General features: G+C 46.5%; 1 protein-coding gene across 4 annotated transcripts in view; it reads left to right on the top strand.

Annotated features, from left to right (window-relative positions):
* LOC106584037 (3',5'-cyclic-AMP phosphodiesterase 4B) overlaps positions 1–12,988 on the top strand; it is a 90,170-nt gene extending 77,182 nt beyond the window's left edge. For 3 of the 4 annotated variants that reach the window (XM_014168845.3, XM_082967911.1, XM_082967910.1), the window contains 7 exons: positions 2,925–3,018; positions 6,832–7,121; positions 7,242–7,406; positions 8,173–8,272; positions 8,394–8,671; positions 9,400–9,582; positions 9,679–12,988. In XM_014168845.3, the coding sequence (XP_014024320.1) occupies positions 2,925–3,018; positions 6,832–7,121; positions 7,242–7,406; positions 8,173–8,272; positions 8,394–8,671; positions 9,400–9,582; positions 9,679–10,092 (1,524 nt within the window). In that variant the 3' untranslated portion in view covers positions 10,093–12,988. Of the gene's footprint in view, positions 1–1,781; positions 2,196–2,924; positions 3,019–6,831; positions 7,122–7,241; positions 7,407–8,172; positions 8,273–8,393; positions 8,672–9,399; positions 9,583–9,678 lie in introns of those variants that run through there. The other variant, XM_014168848.3, reaches the window with a different exon arrangement.
* Positions 12,989–22,966: the final 9,978 nt, after the last annotated feature.

Raw genomic sequence — 22,966 nt, forward strand, 5'->3', positions numbered from 1 at the left:
TGCAGTGTGTTATATAACGAGGGCTTCTTCTCATTTTTCTTTTTTGTCTTCCTTTCCTTTCCGCCACCCTCCTCCCTTTCTCTGGTTCGCCCGTCTCGGCCACGGGAGGATAATCTGGATGCTTTGATCCCTCGCCCCGTCATTCCCATTCCGCTCGATGGAAGACTCCCGGGAAAGTTTTGCTTGCCGTTGCCTACAGACGAGCGCTTACATGAGAACACTCAGTTTCACAATCGTGGATATTCCTCTCGCCATACCGGGGGGGTTGTTTCACAATAAGCATTGAGAAACCTTGCTGAGGAGGAAAGAAAACTGAAACTATATTGAAGTCTCCTGAATAGGCCTGGTTCCGTTTCAAATGACAAGCATCCCAATTACACAGTCAGTTGAAATGATAGCGGACGGCTCTTTTTTTTTTTTTTTTTTGCGGATGGCCTCCGGCCTTTGCCTGTCTGTTTGTTTGTTTACATCTGCTCCTCCAAGGGCAGCCAACCCATTGATCGTAGAAGCGAGAGAGAGAGAGAGAGAGAGAGAGAGGCGAGACACCAAGATTAATGACACTGTTGGGAAGTGGCAGCAGGGAGAGAAATTGACATGTAAGTGGCTGAGAGTGAGGGAGAGGTGGAATGAAAGAGGGGAGGGAGGAACTACTGCTTTTCACTCAGCAGTTGAACCACTGGTGTGTCCTCGTGATGGCTGGGCTGCCTCGCTGGTGTTCGGAGGGGGGAAACCTCTCACTGAAACAGCCACCAGCCAGCCAGCCAGCCGCACCACTCTCTCTGGTCACGTGACACTGTTGCCATGGCGTTGGGATGTTCTGGTAATTGGCGTACACAGACAGAGTGGAGGAAAGAGGGAGAGAGCGAGCGAGAGAGAGAGAGAGAGAGAGTTGGGGGCTGATCTGATGTCAACCCAAATTGGTGAAGGATGCAATTATCTACCATTCTCTCTCTTTGGTGTTTTCTCTCGCTTTACTCTCGCTCCGCGGTTGTGTAAAAATAGCCTGCCACGGATACCCTGACAACCTCTAATGTTATTATGGGCTGTGGATAATGAACAGCCTGTGTGGTCCTGCTGACAGATGTCAGGCAATAGAAAGAGAGAAAAGGGGCCCTTCCGTCTCATTTCCCCCACTACTGCGTAAGGTACAGTTATACATGCGTCCCCCGTGCCTCCCTCAAATACTGTATTCAAAATGGCTGAATGGCAGCACTAGTCTGTGGTCCTCTGGCAGACAGATAAGAAAGAGAGGCTTTCCTCATCCTTGCTTATGTCAGGGAGGAGGGAAGTGGGTTATCTGCAGTGGCAGGGCTGCAGAGGAGAGGAGGGGGAAGAGAGGAGAGGACGATAGAGGAGAAGAGAGCTCCTGTATCCCTGGCTCCCATTCTCACCCCTCCCCACTGCCGGGCTGTGCTGCTGGGGGCTCCCCCCCCGCTCTGCTTTGCTCCGCTTTCTGTCAAATCATGTGTGCTGTGTGCAGCATGTTGATGGGGATGGTAGACTAAAAGCAGGGGGGGAAGAGACAGAGAAAGGGGGGGGGGACCGAGAGAGAGACAGAGAGAGAGAGAGAAATGGAGGGAGGGAGAGAGCTGCAGCAGTGAGAGTGCAGTGGAGTTAGATTAATACAGCAGAGGAAGCCCCCCCCCAGTCAGATGAGCATCGCAGTGCTTTTCTTTTTTTTCCTCTCCTAGTCCTCTCTCCATCCCAGTGTTTCTTCCCTCCTCCCCTTGTCTATTATTCAGCAGTGCTCAGAGCCCCCCCCTAGCTCAGATCTAGCTCATAACTCCATAGCGTCAGCTGCCACCCAGCTCTGTGGATCTCCTAGCCCAGGACGGAGCTCCTTACCCTGGCTACAACACCTAGCCTGCTCCCCCTCTCTTCTTACCTAGACATGGAGACCCTCACTGAGACGTCTGCTGAGAGAGAGCGCGACCAGTCATCTTTATCTAGCTGTTCTATTAGCCGTTGAGCCACAACACCAAGGGAGCAGAGAAGAGGAGAGAAGAAGGGGATTTTTTGTTGTTGTTGCACTAAAGGAATCCCGTTCATCTGCCTCGCTCTATTTTACCGCGGTGGATTACAGTACTGCTACGGCCGTTGCTGCTGCTGGCTCTCTGTCCTGTAGGGAGGGAAAAACGGGGTCCAAAATGCCTGAAGTGAACTACCTGTTGTCTGTGTCTTGGGGTTACATTAAGGTGTGTTTTGTGCCATTAGCTCACATTGCTGCTTGGGATAACATGACATTACACTGTGTTTTGGTGTTTGAGCTGTTATAGTATTTTGGTGGTCTCTGTGTTCTAGAGCTGTGTGGTTGAGTTGTGGTTGTGGTCGTGTTCTATCCAGTGTGATGGCCGTGTGATCTGATAGAACAGAACTGGTGTTATCTAGCTGAGCTGAGTCTCCATCTTGCCTGCAGCTTTTCAGAACAGAATAGTGTTGCTGTGGATGGGGCTAGGGATCTCTCTCTGAAAAAACACACACAGACAGATGCTGCTGCAGTGGTGGTGCTTCCCTACATTCCCATGCAGATCCTGTGTCGTATGCACGGTTTTCCTCATAGACTGTATAATAATACAGGGTTTTATACATTGTAGATTTGCAGAATTTCCCCTTGCAATATGATCCATAAACCATGAATGTGAAACCAGATGAATCTGCACTGTATAATATGATGCTCAAGGGGTTCGAGTTGTTATATGAAAACAATCAAATTGTTATTTTCCAACTCCCTTTTGTGCTGATTCTGTGTAACGTCTCGAGATTTGTTTCGAGATTTTGTTTAATGTTTGTATAAAGCCTGACTGAGCATACAGTAATTACCAGTGACCATGTTTTTTTCCATTGAATCTTCCAGTGGCATCATTTCTTCCAGGTTTTCCAGTAGTTTCCAGGATCCTGACCTTTTCCCTCTCTTTTCTCCCCAGTTCAAGAGAATGTTGAATCGGGAGCTGACACACCTATCAGAGATGAGTCGCTCCGGAAACCAGGTGTCCGAGTTCATCTCCAACACCTTCCTAGGTAAAGCCCTGATCACAAACACACACACACACACACACACACACACACACACACACACACACACACACACACACACACACACACACACACACACTCATTTGGTCAGCGTTTCACAAACTCGGTCCTGGGGACCCAAGGGCTGCACATTTTGGTTTTTGCCCTAACACTACACAGCTGATTGAAATGATCAAAGCTTGATGATTAGTTGATGATTTGAATCAGCTGTGTAGTGCCAGGGCAAAAACTAAAACGTGCAGCCCTTGGGGTCCCAAGGACCGAGTTTTGGAAACCCAGCATTAGGTAAATTCATTTGCTTTTGATGCCTGACTGTTCCCACCCACTTCTTATAGACTTCTTAAAACACATTTTAATAAACTTCTTAAAACACATTTTAATACACCCATACAAATGCGTATATGTGTGCAGTATACCGCAGTGTGTCTGTGGGGTTCTCCCTCCATTTTGTCTGAGTCTGGCTGTGGCTGGCTGTTTGCTTGTTGCTGGCGTATACTGTAAAACACTGCATCGACTCTGGTTGATATGTTTATGACACGTCCTGTCCGCTCTAAATGCCTATTCAAACTAAATCAGAGAGGAAAAACTTTAAGCTTTGAGATGGTTCGCTGGCTACGCACTTCATAGTGAGGTGCCTCTGCCGCTGGTTGATTGACAGCTGAGATTTCTAGGCAACATCAGAGCCGGTGGATAGACAGATCGAGAGAGGGGTAGTTGGAGGTTCCAGTCGTGACTCTGTGGATGCCTCCCAAAATGCACCCTGTTCATTATATAGTGCGCTACATACGGAATAGGGTGCCTTTTGGGACACAGTGTGATTGAAGAGAAAGGACAATACGGTCGTCCGTGGCGTGCTATCTATCTGCGTATGTCCTGTACCATATGTGATGCGCCGCTATCCGAATCCAGTCCTATCTAGTCGAAAGTGGATGGATTCTCCCACTGCAGCGTCTGAGCTAGAGAAGATGGGGGAGAGATTGGGAGGGGGGAAATGGGGAGAGATGGAGGGACCGGTGTTCCGCAGTAGAGGTGCGGCGGGGGCACGGTGGAACCCCCTCATGAAAACTGAGCAGCCCATTCAGTGACTCATCCCCATGTTAATGTGTCTCTCGCTTTCTTTGCCCCCATCCCCCCTCGCTCCCTCCATCTCTCCATGCCTGAGGAAGTTAGTGCGTAGATCAGACACAGATGGGAGATGGAAGTTTCTACCTTTCTACCGCTCCATAGTTCCCTGTGGGATGGAGCAGTAGGAGTGGGTTAGAGCTAGAGCTGGTTGGCTTCATGTTAATATGGGAAAGAGAAGCAGAGGAAAGCACTGGGAGACAGACAGCTGGTAGTTTGTCCTAAGCTCACCACTGACTGGGATGATATTTATAATTATGTTACAGTTCATTGTTTCTTTAGAAGACGAAGGCAGGGCCTCCCGAGTGGCGCAGTGGTCTAAGGCACTGCATCGCAGTGAAAGCTGTGCCACTAGAGATTCTGGGTTTGAGTCCAGGCTCTGTCGCAGCCGGCCGGGACCGGGAGACCCGTGGGGTGGCGCACAATTGGCCCAGCGTCGTCCGGGTTAGGGGAGGGTTTGGCCGGCAGAGATGTCCTTGTCCCATCGTGCACTAGTGACTCCTGTGGCGAGCCGGGCGCAGTGCACGCTGACACGGTCGCCAGGTGTACGGTGTTTTCTTCGACACATTGGTGCGGCTGACTTCCTGGTTAAGTGGGCATTGTGTCAAGAAGCAGTGCGGCTTGGTTGGGTCGTGTTTCGGAGGACCCACGGCTCTCGACCTTCGCCTCTCCCGAGTCCGTACGTGAGTTGCAGCGATGAGACAAAACTGTAACTACCAATTGGATACCACGAAATTGGGGAGAAAAGGGGTCATTAAAAAAATATATATAGAAAAAAACAAAGGCAAGGGGATAAAATGGCTGCCTTATTCAAGTCTCCCTCACTACAACACACACAGACATCATGTTCCCACCCATGTTGTTGTTCATATTGTAAAGTTATCCTGGGACGCCTTGTTAATCCTCTGGTTGATCCCTTTAAGTGAGTGCATCATATTGGGCAACTCATCCCTGAGGGACTGTGGTTTGGAGATGATGGTGTGTGCGGTAGGGCCATTCACGTGCACTGGCTCCTCTCCTCCACAGCTGTCCACTCATCCCGTAACACCCTGACGGACAGGGCTCTGTCCAGCTCGCTACCACGGTAACAGCCAGGCAGAACTCATTAAGGGGATTTAAAAGCCCAAATCCACCCACACACATGCTCTCTCTCTCCTGATCTCTCGCTCTCGCCTCTCTCTCTCTCTCTCTCTCTCTTTCTCTCTCGCTCTGGCATCTGACTTTCAATGGGAGCATAATATGGAACGGACAGGAGGGGATTCAGCATTTCAGAAGAATAAATGTGTGAGAAAGAGAGAGAGAGGGGGAAGCGAGAGATGGGAGAGAGAGACGTGACAGTCTAGTCTGGGCCTCAGGGGAAAGAGGTCATGTCAACACTCCACCTGCATGGAAAACGGTGAATTAGCAAAACCACTACAGACAGACAGACGCAGACAGACAGACAGACAGACAGACAGACAGACAGACAGACAGACAGACAGACAGACAGACAGACAGACAGACAGACAGACAGACAGACAGACAGACAGACAGACAGACAGACGCTACTATTTGAGGGTCCATATAAAACCCATTGAAAAATAGAACGACGTTCTATGTCTATGACCAAAACCTACTTCCCCTTTCCATCCACAGAGTTCTGGTCCATTCTGTGTGTATTGGAATAGGAGAGTGGGCTCAGTGGCGTGTCTGAGCAGCTAGTAGACATCGCTTCACTGGTGATAATGATGATAACGATGGTGATAATGAATTACAGGACCAGTGTATTGCTCTTCCCCTGTTTCCCACGCGTCACGTTACAGCGTGCTTAATCGCCCATTCTCTATAATGACTGAAGGAGGAACGAGGGAGAGAGAGGGGGGGTGGGGGGGGGGGGGTAGAGTGACAGTGATTATTTGAATTACAGCAGTGGTAATTGAATAACTCTCAGCGGAGGGAGGCAGGATAGTTCAGCTGTGAGAGGGTTGACTGCAGAGGAGTGGGCGTATACTGTAGAGTAAAGAGCTATATACCACTCCACTAGAGCATGTGATATCTCATACATGTGGGGTTAAGACCACTGGGTGGGAGGGGGCACAGCACCCCCTCCCTTGCCTTAGAGATGTGAAACACCTCTGGGTGATGTGCAGGTGGAACATTCTGTACCTTCTTTACCCCTTTGCTTCTCAATGGGATTGTCTCTGTGGTATTATCAACGTATGACCTTTCGAGTCAAGGGAGCAGGAGCCGAGCAGGGGAGAGAAAGGACTGGTAACGTGTTAGAGAGAGGGAACGCGTTACAGAGGGCACGTAGCAGGAGATCCAGAGGGTGAGGGAGGAAGGAGAATGAGATGGATGAATGAGTCTATTCTTTCCTTTTAGCCGGTGCAGGTACATCCAGACCAGTGCACCTGGGACCCGGTTCACAGGCAGTCTACACAGCAGCACAGTCAGAGTTCATTGCAATGACCTCACTAAACCGAATGTTCTCTGGTGGGGAAGTGAAAGTGAACGGGTCATCTCACTCCCTTTTCCCTCCTCTCCTCTTTCGTCCTTCTCTCTGTGCTCACGCGCGCGTGCCACACACACACACACACACACACACACACACACACACACACACACACACACACACACACACACACACACGGAGTGTCCTAACCCCCCCTCTGTTTTCTCTCTCTCTCTTCTCTCCAGACAAACAGAACGACATGGACATGCCGTCGGTGACGCCCAAGGAGAAGGCCGGTCGGGAGAAGAAGAAGAAGCAGCAGCTGATGATGACTCAGATCAGTGGAGTGAAGAAGGTCTCTCACGGACCCTCCCTCTCCAGCTCCTCCATCTCACGTTTCGGGGTCAAGACGGACAAGGAGGACATGCTCTCCAAGGAACTGGAGGATCTGAATAAGTGGGGGTTGAACATCTTTACCGTGTCCGAGTACTCCGAACATAGACCGCTCACCTGTATCATGTACGCCATCTTCCAGGTACGTTATAACTGGCTCCTACACTCGCGCGCACACACCCACATGCACACACACAATATGTTACAGCTGTACGTTTTGTACCGAAAACAGCACTGACTCATGTCCTCGTGTCCCCTGTAGGAGAGAGACCTGCTGAAGACGTTTAAGATCCCGACGGAGACGTTTGTGGCGTACATGATGACCCTGGAGGACCACTACCATGGAGATGTGGCCTACCACAACAGCCTCCACGCGGCAGACGTGGCCCAGTCCACACACATCCTGCTCTCAACCCCTGCCCTCGACGTAAGCCAACGACGCTAGGCTCTTGCTTACTTCGGCACATCCCTCGGAAAACAATCCGGGCCCCACACCCTACCGTTGCTTCACCAACTCACCCTAATCCCACACCCATCCGAACTCATTGAACGCCGCCTTGGTATGCGCTCACTCTACTCTCGCCCCAACCTATCGTAAATCTTCCCCGGGTTTTTAAGTTCAAACCTAAACACCTTCCCAAGCATGCTCCAAAAGTAATCTTCCCTCAACCTCTAGACATAAACCATTCGTTTTCCTCCTTTTCTCCCTCTCTCCTTGCCCCCCCTTCCCCCCCTCACACTCTCTCTCCCTCCCGCCACACAATCTGTTCGTTCTCACAGCTCCTTTCCCTCCGTGGTTCTATAAATACAGTGGAACCTCATCCATGACGCAGTCTAACAGCATGACCCAGCCCTCAACGCGTCACAAGCCGCTCTCTTCTTTTTATACACTCACCCCATCCCTCCATCCATCATGTTTATGGCCCTGCTCTTATAGCCAGCAAACCCAGTGTCAAACCACTATGGCTGAGTGCCTATAGAGAGACCCGAGACAAGGTTAACATAAGCTAGCCACCACGCTAATGTAGGCCAGCACAGTGTTTTTCGCGATGTTGGCTGTTAGCGATAGCGCACACCGAGCCATGGGAATCAATGAGAGTGGGCTGCACTGAGATTAGCTGTTCTCTGTGGCTGTTGTTTTGAGTTTTTCGCTTGAGAAATTCTCAACCCCGGACCCTCTTTTTTTCACACAGGCGGTCTTCAGCGATCTGGAGATCTTGGCGGCCATCTTTGCTGCAGCCATCCATGATGTCGACCACCCGGGGGTGTCCAACCAGTTCCTAATCAATACCAGTGGGTCTCTCTCCTACACCTGTTACTGCATCCCTCTGCTGGGAATAGATGTAGTATAGCTATATCCATATTCATCAATGTAGTGTTGAACAAGTGACTCACTCTCCTTTATCTTCCCCAGACTCTGAGCTGGCCCTGATGTACAACGATGAGTCTGTCTTAGAGAACCACCACCTGGCTGTGGGCTTCAAGCTGCTCCAGGAGGACAACTGTGACATCTTCCAGAACCTGACCAAGAAGCAGAGGCAGAGTCTGAGGAAGATGGTCATCGACATGGTCCTGGCCACTGACATGTCCAAGCACATGAGTCTGTTAGCGGACCTGAAGACCATGGTGGAGACCAAGAAGGTGACCAGCTCTGGGGTCCTGCTGCTGGACAACTACACAGACAGAATACAGGTAGGTTTATCTTCGCCATCATCGTTCTGTCTCTTCGAGACCCTTCTCCTCTCCCTATTTGTATTGTAATAGCTCTAATTAGTGCCTGGACTTACAGAAACATTAAGGTAGCCTCCCACTGGCCTCCCGAGTGGCACAGTGGTCTAAGGCACTGCATCACAGTGCTAGCTGTGCCACTAGAGATCCTGGTTCGAGTCCAGACCGGGAGACTCATGGGACGGCGCATAATTTGCCCAGTGTCGTCCAGGTTAGGGGAGGGTTTGGACGGCAGGGGTGTTCTTGTCCCATCGCGCACTAGCGACTTCTGAAAAGGTCGCCAGGTGTACAGTGTTTCCTCCGACACATTGGTGCGGCTGGCTTCTGGGTTAAGTGGGCATTGTGTCAAGAAGCAGTGCGGCTTGGTTGGGTTGTGTTTCGGAAGACGCACGGTTCTCAACCTTCGCCTCTCCCGAGTCCGTACGGGAGTTGCCGCGATGAGACAAGACTGTAACTATCAATTGGATACCATGAAAAAGGGGTGTATATATATATATATATATATATATATTTTAAAGATAGCCTCCCACTGGGATGACCTCTGCTTCTTCACTTCATCTTCATCTGCCTCCTCCCTCTCTCCAACCCTGTTCATTGCCTCAATCTTTCATCACCTCTCTTTCTCCCCTATCACTCCCTCCTTCTACTTCTCCCTCTCTAACAGTTCTTCTCTTCATCCATCTCTCCATCAGGTTCTGAGGAACATGGTTCACTGTGCAGATCTGAGTAACCCTACCAAGTCTCTGGAGCTCTACCGTCAGTGGACTGACCGCATCATGGATGAGTTCTTTCACCAGGGAGACAGAGAGAGGGAGAGAGGGATGGAGATCAGCCCTATGTGTGACAAACACACAGCTTCAGTAGAGAAAAGCCAGGTATGATATTAGACACACAAACACACACACATAGTATTCAAGCATACACACACACTGACTCCTGACTCACCCCTTTTTTCCCTCTCCTCTCTCCAGGTGGGCTTCATAGATTACATTGTCCACCCTCTGTGGGAGACTTGGGCTGACCTGGTTCACCCTGACGCCCAAGACATCCTGGACACTCTAGAGGACAACAGGAACTGGTACCAGAGCATGATCCCCCAGAGCCCCTCTCCTCCTTGGGCCACAGAGCAGGGGGATCAGGAGGGGGGCGAAGGGGGCCACGGGGGAGACAAGTTCCAGTTTGAACTCACCCTGGAGGAGGAGGACTCTGAGGGTACAGAGAAAGATGAACAGAGCCAGGGGGATGAGGAGGAGGAAGAGGATAGTCTGGGGGAGGCGTCTCGGTCTCCGGTAGACGAATCGGACTGTCAGGACCCCGAGGAATCCATGGAGCCCACTTCGTCCATAGAGATCATTACCCATGATGCATCACCCACAGACACATAATGGGCTCTGCTGCACCGCGAACGTGGTTGGTTTCATGTTTTAAACAGGAGAAATCCTGCAGCTGTGCTTTTTAACAAGCCACGATGGGCTTAGTTTGAGCCCAGATGGGGCGTCAGTTTAACCCCACCCTATCCTTGCACTTGCGTTAGGAGCCGGCGACAGTTTCAGTGGGGCGGCTACAAAGTTCTCAGGAAAAATGCTGCAAACATTTTGGACCTGACGGAACGAACAGGCCTCGAGGAAATGAAGGACTTGGGCCAATCTGGGAAACGGTTGTTTTTCCATCCAGACTGGCATCTGAAATGTTGACACTACTACTGAGAGAAGTTTTGTACCTTGTGACTTTTTTACGAAAATGGGATGTGTGTTTGTATAGAGAGAGAAAACTGTTTACTTTTTTCCTGTACCATTTGTCAAAATACTTTTCTGTGCCTTTTTTACTATTGTCTTTTTAATCCTTTTTTTTTATTTATTGAACACACTTTAGTATGTACGTGAAATGTATTTTTTTTCTAAAGAGTTATCCGAAAGCTCAAGAGCAAAATTCTTTTTATATCTCAGACAAAGAGAACAGTCTTCCTTACTAGTATTGGGCAATAGAAGAAATCAAACTAACTTAAACAAACAATTATTGGACAAACTCATCAAATACTTAAAACACGACATCTCATAATAAGATACCATTTCAATCCGAGCACAACATATATGTTTCTCTATGGAAATCATGATTCATGTTACATGTTACATTGTTGCTAGATTGTTGCTTCATGTGTCTGACCTCACTGTAGATGAATGGTAGGCAGATAGATCCCTATAACTAAAAAATAAAACAATTAGACCCATTTCTCCCCATCTAACCTGCTTCCCCTCATTCTCCTTGAATGACCCCCCCCCCCTACTACCCTCATGGCTCAAATCCTGATAATACTCAGACTTCAAGTTAGAAGGATATTTCTATCTCAAGGTATCCTGCTCTTGTGTATTAATCATATTCGACCAAATGATTCCAGAATCCAACTGGTTCTGAGGCTGTAACAAATCGCACGACATGGTTCCCCCCCGGCACTGTAGATTCAGGACCCGACCAGATGATGAAAGGTGGCTAGGCGGCTACCTGTGTAGAAGCCCAGTCATACTTTGGTTAGCTGTGTTATTATTCACATGTTTTTTTTTACAAACCCCTGGCTCTGTGAATCTGACCCCGAAAACAATCAGGTCAGCTATTTCTTCCTCCACCAAAAAAAGGAATAACTGAAGGAGGTGCTGCGTCTGCCCATTGACGTCAATCGAAACATTCATTTTTTTTCTCTTCCCTTCCCGCTAACTGTATCAGCATTTCCTGGCCGGCCCGGGGAGTTTATCAGGATTTGATCCGTTAGATGTAATCTTTAGAATAGATTTGGCACTTACAAACTGTAGAGTGTCTGCTGCAAAAACCAAAGCAGCGGAGAAAAATGCTTATTTTGAGAACAAGAGGATGATAACCCACAGAAGGGTATCTAGAGATTGTGACAGAGATACCAAACCAAAAGGCCCCCGGACAGTGTAATTCACTGTATCTTTGGGTCAGCATTAAAACCATCCACCCCTGAAAATCTGCAGGGTAGATCTTCCCTTATAGGACTCCATGACTGGTTTTCAGATATCACCAATCCTCCATTGTTCCTTTAGGTTTACTGACATACTCAAAGGTACTTCAACTGCCTTATTGACTATACCCTCACTCCAGCAGACTTACATGGCAATCGTGTGTGTCAATGAGTGTGTGTGTGTGTGTGTGTGTGTGTACGAGTATCAGAAAGTGTGTTTGTGAGAGTGAGTGTGTGTGCGTCCGTCTAGCCTTTGCCACCTGGCCTGACCTGACTCCACACTCCTATTCCTGTTTGTCACTAGAGCTCAAGTTGGTCCTTTGCTGTTTATAACAGTGTATTTATTACTTTCAGCTGTACATAAGAATACTGTTTCAGTCAGTGTAAATCTATTTAAATTTATATGCACTTGCATTACCTGGAAGTGGTGGTGTCTAATGTGTTCAAGGCTCTGCGTCGGAGTCTTTTTATATTCTGTATTATAATATTGTTTCCTTTTTTATACTATATCCTTAAGTAAATATATTCACACAAATGTTTGAGTGCCCTGAGCAACAGCTAAAGAGACATATACACAACCTGTAGGTTGACAACGCATAGAGGATATGTTAAACGACAGAGACCTGGGAAGAGCTAAAAAAAACAGCCAGCCGTAGAGACCACAAGCGTTTATACTGTAGTCTATCAGTAGGCTTGGCATCAATATCAGACCTACAAATCAAGACTCTCTGAGCAGCTTGTAGTAGGCTAGTAACCAGACTCCTCTGTATACAACATTTTGAATGCAGATTGCTGATTTGGGGTTCAGATCTACTGGTTCAACGACAGCAGACAGAAATAACAGAAAGACAGACGAACACAGAACCAAGTGTCTTCTTCTTTACACCTCACACGTACTTATATGTAAAGTAGTTCAAGGGGGATTATTGGTGGCATGCTACGATATCTCTGAGCACCAGCGTGATGAATCGTTACAAAAATGTGATCTTCTTGTAATTGAGCGTGCTAATGTGAACTAGTTGTATCTGACCAAAACTTGTTAGCAGTTTTGAAATTCAAATTTGTCAACAGTATAACATTGTTCATCTATGTTCAAGCTTTTGGTCTGAGTCGAATCCAAGTGACTAGCCAGACTTAGCACTATCTGCATGAGAGATGGGGTTTTTTCTACGTCTGTTGAATACCTACCTACTGCGTTACAGTCGCAGTCAGACATATTATATGTTTCACACAATGTATGGTATAATATTGTATATTGTGTTCAAGTATCTGAAATACTTTTTCTAATAAAAAAAAACAAAGCATGACATATCTATCTTTGTCCTTATTTCACAGCAGTAGCAGCAGCTCAGTCGTCACATCAGATGTGTTCTAACTTGGAGAGACAGGCACATGCTGCGACATTTCCTCTGACAGACAGTCTGGTCCTTACATGACATAAGGCCCACAGTGACACACTCGCTGTAGGAAACCAGTCAGGACTTCTCTTCATATTCCATGGTTCAAAGATTTTTTGGGGTTTTATTGGTAAAGGTTGCCTCAGGGAGAGGCTGTTTCAGTCCTTGAAAGCAGAAGATCCACCTGTGGGTTTACATAATGAGCCTCAGCCTGTCCTCAAGTATTGATGTGCACATCTTGGTTTGACCTTATAGACAACACAGGGATATACAGAGCACTTCAGCGCACGCACACACACACACACACACACACACACACACACACACACACACACACACACACACACACACACACACACACACACACACACACACACACACACACACACACACACACACACACACACACACACACACACACACACACACACACACACACACACACACACACACACACACACACACACACACTTTGCAACCTCTCCTGACCTCGCTCTTTGGGTGAATCTTCAAAGAGGAGTGTTTTTTCAACACAACTCATTCTCCCATCTCACTCTCCCGTGGCCTTGCCTGCCCCCTTACACTGCACCATGGCCTCAAAGAACACCGACATACAGATACTGATAACTCATTTGATAAAGCTGCCTACGCACATGGATGACAGTGAGACTGATGTAAAAGGCCAGATTTCTCTCTTCACACAGAGAGAGAGAAGACGTTTACAGTGATAAGTTATCTATACTCTCAGGGGAAAAAAGGTGCTATCGAGAACCTTAAACGATTCTTCGGCTGTCCCCATAGGAGAACCCTTTCAATAACCCTTTTTTGTTGCTGGTAGAACCCATTTGTTTCCATGTAGAACCATCTCTGTAGAAAGGGTTCTACATGGAAACCAAAAGCGTTATACCTGGAACCAAAAAGGGTTATGCAATGGGGACAGCCAAAGAACCATTTTGAAACCCTTAAAAAAAATCTATATAATAGTAAGTGTAATACCACAAAAAATACCCAGAATGATTCCCAGCAGCATATTGAGACTTCTATTTTTACATAAACAAATCATCTTCAATTTATTGCATCTCTCTTTTTAATCCTTTATCAAAATGAAAAGAAACCAATACTGCAAATACATTTACTCAATAAAATAGTATTTTTCTAATTATCTTTCTTGAAAACGTTTGTATATTGTCTCATACAATAATCTGTCATCGTAATATTTTGTAAGAAAAAATACCCCCCAAAAATATTACCCCACTGCAGCTCCCCAGCGATCCCACTAGGGGTCACGACCCAGACTTTGAATACCACTGATCTAGATGACCTAGGGCATATCCTAACTGACAATGGCTTGATCTTGTTCTCTCATAAAATAATAAGTGACTCTGATGTAACTGATCAGAGATGAACATATCTAATTCAGTTACTACTGCACTTTTTGCAATTTAAGGACACAGAAGTATAGCTATAGTCACCAAGACTTGACTGATAAAAATAAACGACATATTGCTTCATCCCATTTTTTTAATGGTTCAACAGCAAAACAACTGTCATCATAACCATGGAACACACAGTATCTTTCCCTCGAACGTCAACTGGGACAACTCCTTCAGATCTGTGCTTCTGGCCTTCTCCAGGGCATCGATCTCCTGCCTTTTCGCAATGAGCAGCCACCTCTGCTGATTCTCTCCAGCTCCAGGAGGCTGGCCCTGGTCTGGGCCCAATCCTCCTCAGCCTGTCGCTGAGTCTGGTGGTATCCTCTTCCGCATTACCAGAAAGCCAGTTTACAACCATAAAAAAAGTTCATTCTGAGAAAAATAAACTATTCTATTATTTTCTATTCTATAAAATATCCTTATTATTAGACAAATATTGTCTTCTGGGAATTGCTAGCTAGTGTAATGAGTCACATTTTGATGAGCAGGGGTAAAATGAAAATAAAGTATCTTACCCTCCCCTTCTTTCAGATGGCTATGAACCAAAAACAAACAGAAACAGATATTTCTCTCTGTGGGGCGCTTTCTGGCAAGCTCAAAAGGTGTGTGGATGAGGAGCGCAGAAAATGACTTAGCCTCATTTTTTACAGTGTGTGTGTATGATCCGCGGGGCCTCTGACGTCAATGCAGCCGTGAGAGGCCCAAATTAAACCTGGTCGTCGTAATGGGTCATGTGCAAAATCATAAACAGGTGGGGAGAGAGAGACACCTCAGCTGAAGTGTCAGGGGGTCGCTCGCCTCAAGCAGCAGGGAAGGAGGTAACCTTTGCCCCGCCATTTCACTCTATCCCCTTCTTCCTCCCTCTTCCTCCACTCTCAGGGCTCTATTTTCGGCTGGTGTTAAGGCGGTGCTAGTATCAAACACAAGTTAGTTTGCAATTTCATCATGTAAAAACTGGCACACTGGCATTTTCCAGCCCTAACGCCAGGTTCGGCAAGTTACCTGTTTTATATCAGCTCGCTTGCGCTCCGATGGGTGGGTAGGAAATATTTGAGGTGTGTCCTTAAAAACATGATCCAAAGTCATAACCGCAGGAAGTAGTTTTGGGGGTGGGGGTGCTGCGGACTAATACAGGACTATTAAAGGCCCAGGGCACAACATTTGTGAGAAAAAAAAATATTCTAAAAAATACACTACATGAGCAAAAGTATGTGGACACCTGCTCATCGAACATCTCATTACAAAATCATGGCCATTAATATGGAGTTGGTCCCCCCTTTGCTGCTATAACAGCCTCCACTCTTCTGGGAAGGCTTTCCACTAGATGTTGGAACATTGTGCAGGGACTTGCTTCCATTCAGCCACAAGAGCATTAGTGAGGTCGGGCACTGATGTTGGGCGATTAGGTCTGGTTCGCAGTCGGCATTCCAATTCATCCTAAAGGTGTTCGATGGGGTTGAGGTCAGGGTTCTGTGCAAGCCAGTCAAGTTCTTCCACACCGATCTCGACAAACCATTTCTGTATGGAACTTGCTTTGTGCATGGGGGCAGTGTCATGCTGAGACAGGAAAAGTCCTTCCCTAAACTGTTGCCACAAATTTGGAAGCACAGAATCATCTGGAATGCGATTGTATGCTGTAGCGTTTCGATTTCCCGCCACTGAAACTAAGGGGCCTAGCCCGAACCATGAAAAACAGCCCGAGACGAATATTCCTCTGTTGTGGAAATTCATCACCATGTCGTGGAAATTACCACCAGGTACACTCAAAGTCAATCTTAAATGAATCATCCTTTATTATCAGTGTGTGGGAGAGGTCCCAACCAACTCAATACACCATAGTACACATGTCAATCAGGAGCTCTGCTGGGGCAGTCCCAGCAGTTGTCTTATGTACGGCTATACACAGACAAGTTATATTTGCATGATTTAGCATAATTAATTAATCATTACCATTTTGTTTCATTCATGTGACTGACCAATGCTGGTTCATAACATGTGACAGACCAATACCTCATGATGCTTCTTCTCTCTAAGCTGAGACCTTGAAACTGAGATATCTTTCATTACCAATACAAAGGTCTGGGCTTACTGCCAAATTGCAGCTACTGATAGTGAGGATTCATTCTGTCAGTCACTTGCATGAACACAGAAAACGGTTATTAGAAAAGCACATGAATAGAACACAGAAATGTGTGATTAGAAAGGCACAAACATGAAACATTTCCAGCACAACTCCTCCACAAAACTTTACAGTTGGCACTATGCATTCGGGCAGGTAGCATTCTCCTGGCATCCGTCAAATCCAGATTAGTCCGTTGGACTGCCAGATGGTGAAGCGTGATTCATTACTCCAGTAAACGTGTTCCACTGCTCCAGAGTTCAATGGCGTTAAGCTTTACACCATTCCAGCCAACGCTTGGCATTGCGCATGGTGATCTTAGGCTTGTGTGTGGCTGCTCGGTCATGGAAACCTAATTTATGAAGCTGCCAATTTACAGTTTGTGTGCTGACGTTGCTTCCAGAGGCAATTTGGAACGTGGTAGTGAGTGTTGCAACCGAGGACAGATGATTTTTACACGGTACGCGCTTCAGCACTCGGCATTCCCGTTCTGTGAGCTTGTGTGGCCTACCACTTCAGGGCTGAGCCGTTGTAGCTCCTAGCCGTTTCCACTTCACAATAATAGCACTTACAGTGGACCAGGGCAGCTCTAGCAGGGAAGAAATTTGACAAACTGACTTGTTGGTGAGGTGGCATCCTATGACAGTTGAAAGTCACTGAGCTCTTCAGTAAGGCCATTATAATGTCAATATTTGTCTATGGAGATCGCATGGGTATGTGCTCGATTTTATACATCTGTCAGCAACGGGTGTGGCTGAAATAGCCAATTCCACTGATTTGAAGGGGTTTCCACATACTTTTGTATATATAGTGTACATATATTATTCTATTATTATATACACTGCTCAAAAAAATAAAGGGAACACTAAAATAACACATCCTAGATCTGAATGAATGAAATAATCTTATTAAATACTTTTTTCTTTACATAGTTGAATGTGCTGACAACAAAATCACACAAAAATAATCAATGGAAATCCAATTTATCAACCCATGGAGGTCTGGATTTGGAGTCACACTCAAAATTAAAGTGGAAAACCACACTACAGGCTGATCCAACTTTGATGTAATGTCCTTAAAACAAGTCAAAATGAGGCTCAGTAGTGTCTGTGGCCTCCACGTGCCTGTATGACCTCCCTACAACGCCTGGGCATGCTCCTGATGAGGTGGCGGATGGTCTCCTGAGGGATCTCCTCCGAAACCTGGACTAAAGCATCCGCCAACTCCTGGACAGTCTGTGGTGCAATGTGGTGTTGGTGGATGGAGCGAGACATGATGTCCCAGATGTGCTCAATTGGATTCAGGTCTGGGGAACGGGCGGGCCAGTCCATAGCATCAATGCCTTCCTCTTGCAGGAACTGCTGACACACTCCAGCCACATGAGGTCTAGCATTGTCTTGCATTAGGAGGAACCCAGGGCCAACCGCACCAGCATATGGTCTCACAAGGGGTCTGAGGATCTCATCTCGGTACCTAATGGCAGTCAGGCTACCTCTGGCGAGCACATGGAGGGCTGTGCGGCCCCCCAAAGAAATGCCACCCCACACCATGACTGACCCACCGCCAAACCGATCATGCTGGAGGATGTTGCAGGCAGCAGAACGTTCTCCACGGCGTTTCCAGACTCTGTCACGTCTGTCACGTGCTCAGTGTGAACCTGCTTTCATCTGTGAAGAGCACAGGGCGCCAGTGGCGAATTTGCCAATCTTGGTGTTCTCTGGCAAATGCCAAACGTCCTGCACGGTGTTGGGCTGTAAGCACAACCCCCACCTGTGGACGTCGGGCCCTCATACCACCCTCATGAAGTCTGTTTCTGACCGTTTGAGCAGACACATGCACATGTGTGGCCTGCTGGAGGTCATTTTGCAGGGCTCTGGCAGTGCTCCTTCTGCTCCTCCTTGCACAAAGGCGGAGGTAGCGGTCCTGCTGCTGGGTTGTTGCCCTCCTACGGCCTCCTCCACGTCTCCTGATGTACTGGCCTGTCTCCTGGTAGTGCCTGGACACTACACTGACAGACACAGCAAACCTTCTTGCCACAGCTCGCATTGATGTGCCATGGATGGATGAGCTGCACTACCTGAGCCACTTGTGTGGGTTGTAGACTCCGTCTCATGCTACCACTAGAGTGAAAGCACCGCCAGCATTAAAAAGTGACCAAAACATCAGCCAGGAAGCATAGGAACTGAGAAGTGGTCTGTGGTCTCCACCTGCAGAACCACTCCTTTATTGGGGGTGTCTTGCTTATTGCCTATAATTTCCACCTGTTGTCTATTCCATTTGCACAACAGCATGTGAAATTTATTGTCAATCAGTGTTGCTTCCTAAGTGGACAGTTTGATTTCACAGAAGTGGGATTGACTTGGAGTTACATTGTGTTGTTTAAGTGTTCCCTTTATTTTTTTGAGCAGTATATATTTGTATTTTTCAGGTGGTGCTGCAGCACCTTCAGCACCCCTACTTCCTCTGGCTATGTCCAAAGTGCTAATTTAGCAGTAATGCAGTTGGTTATGGAATGAATTTTTACATCGGAAACGCAGCCTATCCAACCGTAACGCACAGTGCCCATATGCGCATGGAACAAGAGTAGCCTAATGTGCTTTTGGTGCCTGTATACTTCATATTTAGAAACACAAAAAAACGAAGGTTTTTCACATTTCGTTGTATTTGATTAAAAACCAAGCATAGACTCCCCACCTCTCAATTAAGGCATTTTCTTGTCTGCCCAATGCAAACGCAAAGTAGTAAAATTTGTCAATGAAGGGTTTGGCTCCTGAGTACACTTGGAAAAAAATCTGAATCAACAAATATAAATATAAAGTTTGAGAGGAGTAAAACAGTGAAATGACATTCACTTTTCATCTATGCATTGTAGGCAGGCCCACATTATTTTAGCCATGCAGGTCTCTTTTTGGACGTGCATAAAACCCCCTCCATGATGTAGGCTACATGTCCATGCCCATCATGAAACCTTTGGTGAATGCCGGTGAACCTCGTATTTAGAAGTGATTTGTAACCTGTAAAAATGGCTTGTTTTCCGTTTCATATGTTCAAAACCCAAGCCCTCCCTTAGGCCTACTGTAACGAAGGCTTGTTCAACAGCAATGTGTGCCTTTTTTTTATCATGGCGGTTTTATGATATAATTACATTTTACATGTATTTATTGTTGTTGTCGTTTAAAAACCAAAGATTGCTTGGGTTTCATCCATTTTTATTACAACAAAATGTATTAGAATGATTCACCTTCCTGGCATTATGGTTTCAAGCATTAACCATGTCGTGCGATTATGTTCATAAAACATAGGCCTATTTGAGAGCAGTATAACGATGAGTGGAAATTCTCCCTTTCTCTTTACAGTGGTTCTTTGTCCAGTTAGTGTGAAACATTCGGATGTGCGCAAAACCCTCCATAGTCTGCGTTGTTTTAACATTATATGCCCACGGGAAAAATGATGGTGCCTTTAAGTGTGAAATAGCCTATTTAAAACAAGTTACGTTTTGGTTAGAATTTGATTTTAATTATTCTGTATTTTTCGGCCTTATCAACAATGAATTGCGCTTATTAACAATTATTAACAATGTTTGTCATGTCCATGCTCAGCCATAATGCAATTTACAGTAGGCCTAGACCCTATATCAGTGTGAATGCTATTGAAGCCATGCAATTACTTAGAGCAATGTGGACTGCAAATTTGTTGAAGTTAACGTATTTAGCAAAGATAGGTCTACATTTAGGTATTTTGTTTCTGTAAGCCATTTAACAAACGATAACGGACTAACAATGGAATTGGAGTTGATTCCAAAATTTCTAACGTGTTGCTTTTTTGTCATTTTCATGTAGACTTGATTGTGTGTTTTGGATCAATGTCTTGCTGCATGACCCAGATGCACTTCAGCTTCAGCTCCCAAACGGATGGCCTGGCATTCTCCTGTAGAATTCTCTGGCCCAGAGCAGAATTCATGGTTCCTTCTATTAAGGCAAGTCAACCAGGTCCTGAGGCAGCAAAGCATCCCCAAACCATCACACTACTACCACCATGCTTGACCGTTGGTATGAGGTTCTTACTGTGGAATGCGGTGTTTGGGTTTCGCCAGACATAATGGGACCCATGTCATCCAAAAAAGTGATACTTTTGAATCATCTGTCCATAGAACATTCTTCCAAGAGTCTTGATGATCATCCAGGTGCTTCCAGGTGCTTTTTGGCAAACTTGAGTCAACGACATGGGATTGAGCAAGTCAAGGACTGCTATAAAAGTTTATTATGAGATCAGTAAGATATGTTACGTCAGAGACACTTTACTTGCCTGCTATATAAATAATTTCTGCTATAAGATACAGGGTCCTGCTGTACATGTAATGTAATACATGTATAAATATACAGTATAGGCTACAGCAGAGCCGTATAGACCCATGAACTGTATATCAATAGCTCTGTGCTACAGAGGAAAAAAATCTATTTGAATTCTATTTCTCCAGTGAATGCCCCTACGCTGTTCGTGAATGGTGGCCTGCCCTGAGCCCTGGCTTGAATGGCTTAAGGCAGTGAGACTGTCTCCAGCCCTGGCCTGTGTGATGTGATGGAAGAGCCATATGTTTGTCTGGGATGTGAGCGCTAGCTGAGTCATGTCTGAGTGCTGTTGCTGTGGTATTCAGTGACCGTAAAGAAACCTCTCTCGGGCTTCCAGGAGGAGTGGAGAAGGATGCCCGGCCAGACAAAGCTACCCACTGGACACAGACGCCAATTCAACGTCTATTCCACATTGGAAACAACGTTGATTCAACCAGTATGTGCAAAGTGGTTGCAGCCCATAGGAACACAGCCATGGCTGGACCAAACCAGACTAACTGTAGTACAGGCCAAAGACAAACTGCACAGTGTGTCTGGAACTAGCCTACCCTGGTCCCAGATCTGTTTCTGCGGTCTTGCCAGCTCCATTTCTGTCATTGACGTGTTGGCAAGACAGCACAATGATATCTGTGACCAGGCTAGAACTAGCCTGCTTTCAACCAGGAATGAATCCCTCAACGCTCTCTCCCTCAACACTCTCTCTCTCTCGTCCATTACAGTTACATTACTCATTGTCTCTTTCGTCTCGCGTGCTATGAGTAGTATGATCAGCAGACCCCAGAAAGCAACAGCATTCAAACCCAATCACCCAGAGCTGTGAAACGCTCCAGTCTAGCGCTTCCCTGGCCTGCTCTGGCCCACTCCACTGTATTAACAGCCCCTTTCTTGGGCTTGGCGAACCGAACAGACATAAACAACCACTTGTTTCCTTGATTACTCGTTGTAGGGAAAAGTGGGGGGGGGAAAAAAATCCCAATTCTGGGAATGGGGACAAGGGGGTACTGAGGGAGTTTTTTCATCTTCATAGCGTGACCAATTTGATGGTCATTCCTTTCTTCTTCTTTTTTCTCCTTTCGTGTGTGTTGAGGTCATTGGACGGATTGATTGTTTTACTACAGACTTCAGAAATCATTGCCTGGTGTCACGCACCCCTCCGAAATAAAACAGGTCTGCGACACAGAGGGAGCATTCTTCTGCCTCAGTGAGGGGGCTCTCTCTCTCACACACACACACCCACCCCTCTCCCAAAGTCCCACTCTCTCTGGAGTTATAAGCAGAGCCCTTCACAGAGCTCTATATTTGAGCGTGCGAACTAGGGTAGAGCGGTATCCAGATCTTCATATCGTCATACTGTCCTTCTCTCATCCTGGTATTACCGGCTTAGTACACAAAGGGCGCCAAAAAAACGCTAAAAAAGCCCATTGGGCATCTATTTCCAGAATGCTAACAAACTTAGCACAAGTAATAGTGAATTTCTATGGAAGCTGCTAGCTAAATACGCTAATGAGCGCAGACGAAAATAAACAAATTGAAAAGACACGCAATCAGGCTCATAAAGTTATACATAAACTCAGCAACAACAAAAAAAAGTCCTCTCACTGTCAACTGCGTTTATTTTCAGCAAACTTAACATGTATAAATATTTGTATGAACATAACAAGATTCAACAACTGAGACATAAACTGAACAAGTTCCACAGACATGTGACTTACAGAAATGTAATAATGTGTCCCTGAACAAAGGGGGGGTCAAAATCAAAAGTAACAGTCAGTATCTGGGGTGGCCACCAGCTGCATTAAGTACTGCAGTGCATCTCCTCTTCATGGACTGCACCAGATTTTCCAGTTCTTGCTGTGAGATGTTACCCCAGAGTGCAGGCCTCGGTGTAACGCTCATTCCTTCGACGATAAACACAAATCTGACCATCACCCCTGCTGAGACAAAACCGTGACTCATCAGTGAAGAGCACTTTTTGCCAGTCCTGTCT

The sequence above is a fragment of the Salmo salar genome, chromosome 23 (genome assembly GCF_965601325.2).
Source record: "Salmo salar chromosome 23, fSalSal1, whole genome shotgun sequence".
Lineage (NCBI taxonomy): Eukaryota > Metazoa > Chordata > Actinopteri > Salmoniformes > Salmonidae > Salmo > Salmo salar.